This window comes from Austrofundulus limnaeus, unplaced genomic scaffold (genome assembly GCF_001266775.1).
Source record: "Austrofundulus limnaeus strain Quisiro unplaced genomic scaffold, Austrofundulus_limnaeus-1.0 Scaffold271, whole genome shotgun sequence".
Classification (NCBI taxonomy): domain Eukaryota; kingdom Metazoa; phylum Chordata; class Actinopteri; order Cyprinodontiformes; family Rivulidae; genus Austrofundulus; species Austrofundulus limnaeus.
In genome coordinates, this window is record NW_013952673.1 from 139,685 (window position 1) to 141,919 (window position 2,235).

The 2,235-nt window shown below is 37.4% G+C and overlaps 1 protein-coding gene across 1 annotated transcript in view; it reads right to left on the reverse strand.

The window, feature by feature from the left end:
* cacna1aa (calcium channel, voltage-dependent, P/Q type, alpha 1A subunit, a) overlaps positions 1-2,235 on the reverse strand; it is a 59,982-nt gene that overhangs the window by 14,122 nt on the left and 43,625 nt on the right. Inside the window, exons 7-8 of the mRNA XM_014020886.1 lie at positions 2,043-2,230; positions 1,253-1,360 (exon numbers count right to left, since the gene is read on the reverse strand). Of these exons, the coding sequence (XP_013876340.1) occupies positions 1,253-1,360; positions 2,043-2,230 (296 nt within the window). The remainder of the gene's footprint in view (positions 1-1,252; positions 1,361-2,042; positions 2,231-2,235) is intronic.

A 2,235-nucleotide genomic window follows, 5' to 3' on the forward strand; every position in this document is an offset into this window, starting at 1 on the left:
TAATAATATACACATTAGGACAAAAGAAAAGACAATATTTATGTTAGGGTTGGGCCATACTGACATAAAAACTGATCACGATAAATTGTGGCATTAAGTCGATAATGATTGATTGATTGATTGATTGATTGATTGATTATGCCTTTATTGACATTGTACAGAGCACAATGAAATTATACTTAAGAACATAGATGGCAATTGCACTTGAATGTAGCCAACATTGGGTCCATGTTTTCTGGCTTTGTTCGTACTCTATTCATGCTAGAGTTTCAAGTGATTAAACAAGTTTGTAGGGTTAGCGTTAGCTGCTTGACACTGTGTTCCACCACTGGGCTCATATACGCACCTGATATTGTGTTGCATACAACAATATGTCATCACATGGCACTAATTACAGTAATTGCAAAGTGACAAATATTAATTGTTGATGGTTTTACTGATGATTAACTGCACAAGATACAGTTTTGCCCAACTGTAATTCATGTAAACAAGGGAAATACTGCATATACTGTATACTAATTTAATATAAACTAYAACTAAACTATGCAGGCATGTTTAATTTTCTAATTCTTATTATTATCCAGTCTAGTCCTACAGGTCTTACAGAAACATWATACAAGGCTGGAAGCTGGGTTRTAGAAGTGGCCAACAGGCTASAAGCATGATCTAATAAACATGTTTMAATCTTTGTATTGATCACATATTTGCAAAYGAATTGACAGGAAAACTGCTAAAGCTAGCCTTTTCCAGTGTAAGTATAAAAAAAACAAAACATTGTCAAAGTATCAARGAGCAAYTGCAGAGGGACCAAAGGGCCACATGTAGCTCCAGAACCACAGACTGCAGACACCTGGTTTAAAGAGAAGCATTGAGGCTAACTCTATGGATTATACATACACACACAAATTAATGTTAACAAAAATCTAATAAAATAAGAATAACAACTGTGGGCTACTTTTAAATGGTTAAAAACAAAAAGAGCTTTTGATATGTAATCTGACTCTAACAATGTCTGCATCTCTCACAAGGAGACATGCTTCTCAAAATTGTGTCGTGGCTGCAATTTTAAAAAATAAAATCCAGTTTCATCAGACAATTTATGAAGCCAGCTGATTCAAAGGGTGAAACAAAACTGCGAAGAAGACACCTCAAGTGGCGAGAAGTGAATCATCGTCACTGGATGCAACAGGCAGCACAAAGCGAWTCAACCAAACCACGAGCCTGGTGCCTGTCTCCATCCTCTAAAACTCACCTTTATGGGGCGTAACCAGTAAATCCAAGGCTTTCTGGGAAAGGTTGGGCCAGATGGCCATCATCTCTTTCCTCAGCTCTGCATCCATCTGGTGCTTGTCGATACCCCCTATAGGCAAATTCACAACAAAAYCCAGTGCATGCAGCACACATGCAGGTATGTCCACAGACACATGGATGTCAGCGCCCCAAGTGTACGGTCACAAGTAAACATACACACAAATACGTGTTTACCCAGACACACAGAAACACACACACACATCATTCATATGAGTACATTTGATATGAAACGATAAAAATATAGGACATACAAAAAAGAAAACAGACAAAAAAGAAAGCAAAGATGATTGATTAGTTACATTATCATAATTTTCAGCAGTTCATTCTGTGACAATACCTTGATGCTCAAGATCTTATYATTCATACACATAAGCAAAATACTGCACCCCTATTTTCTATTAAAAAATGTTGGGACATTGTGTAATATGTATATAAAACAGAAGACAAACTCATATTTTATTCACAACAGAATAAAATAAACATATTCATATTCTGTTTTCTTTACATTTTACACAACATCCCAACTTTATCAAATTTGGGGTTGAACAAATACTGCACATATGGTCTTCTTTACAGAAAACATGCTGAACGGCAAAGGAGAGAGATTGTGAGCAACTAGAGATTTCTGTTTGCCAAAAAAAAAAAATCAGACTCAACTGAGAGTAAAAAGAAAAAAGAATGAGATAATAACCAGACAAAAAGGAGTGAGAAGGATTTTAAAACATTCGTACCCTTGGCGATCTTGATGTCCAACGCYGTCCGGATCAGAGCCATGAGAGTCGAGTTAAAATGGACTGTGCTGTCATCGGCCACGGGGAGATCCATACGGAGCAACCTCTGYGAGAAAGCCAGTTGAGGTGAGCAGTGAGAAAGTTGGGAAGCAGAAAGTGTGTTTGTGGAACCTCCAGGTGACAATGGGGGGGG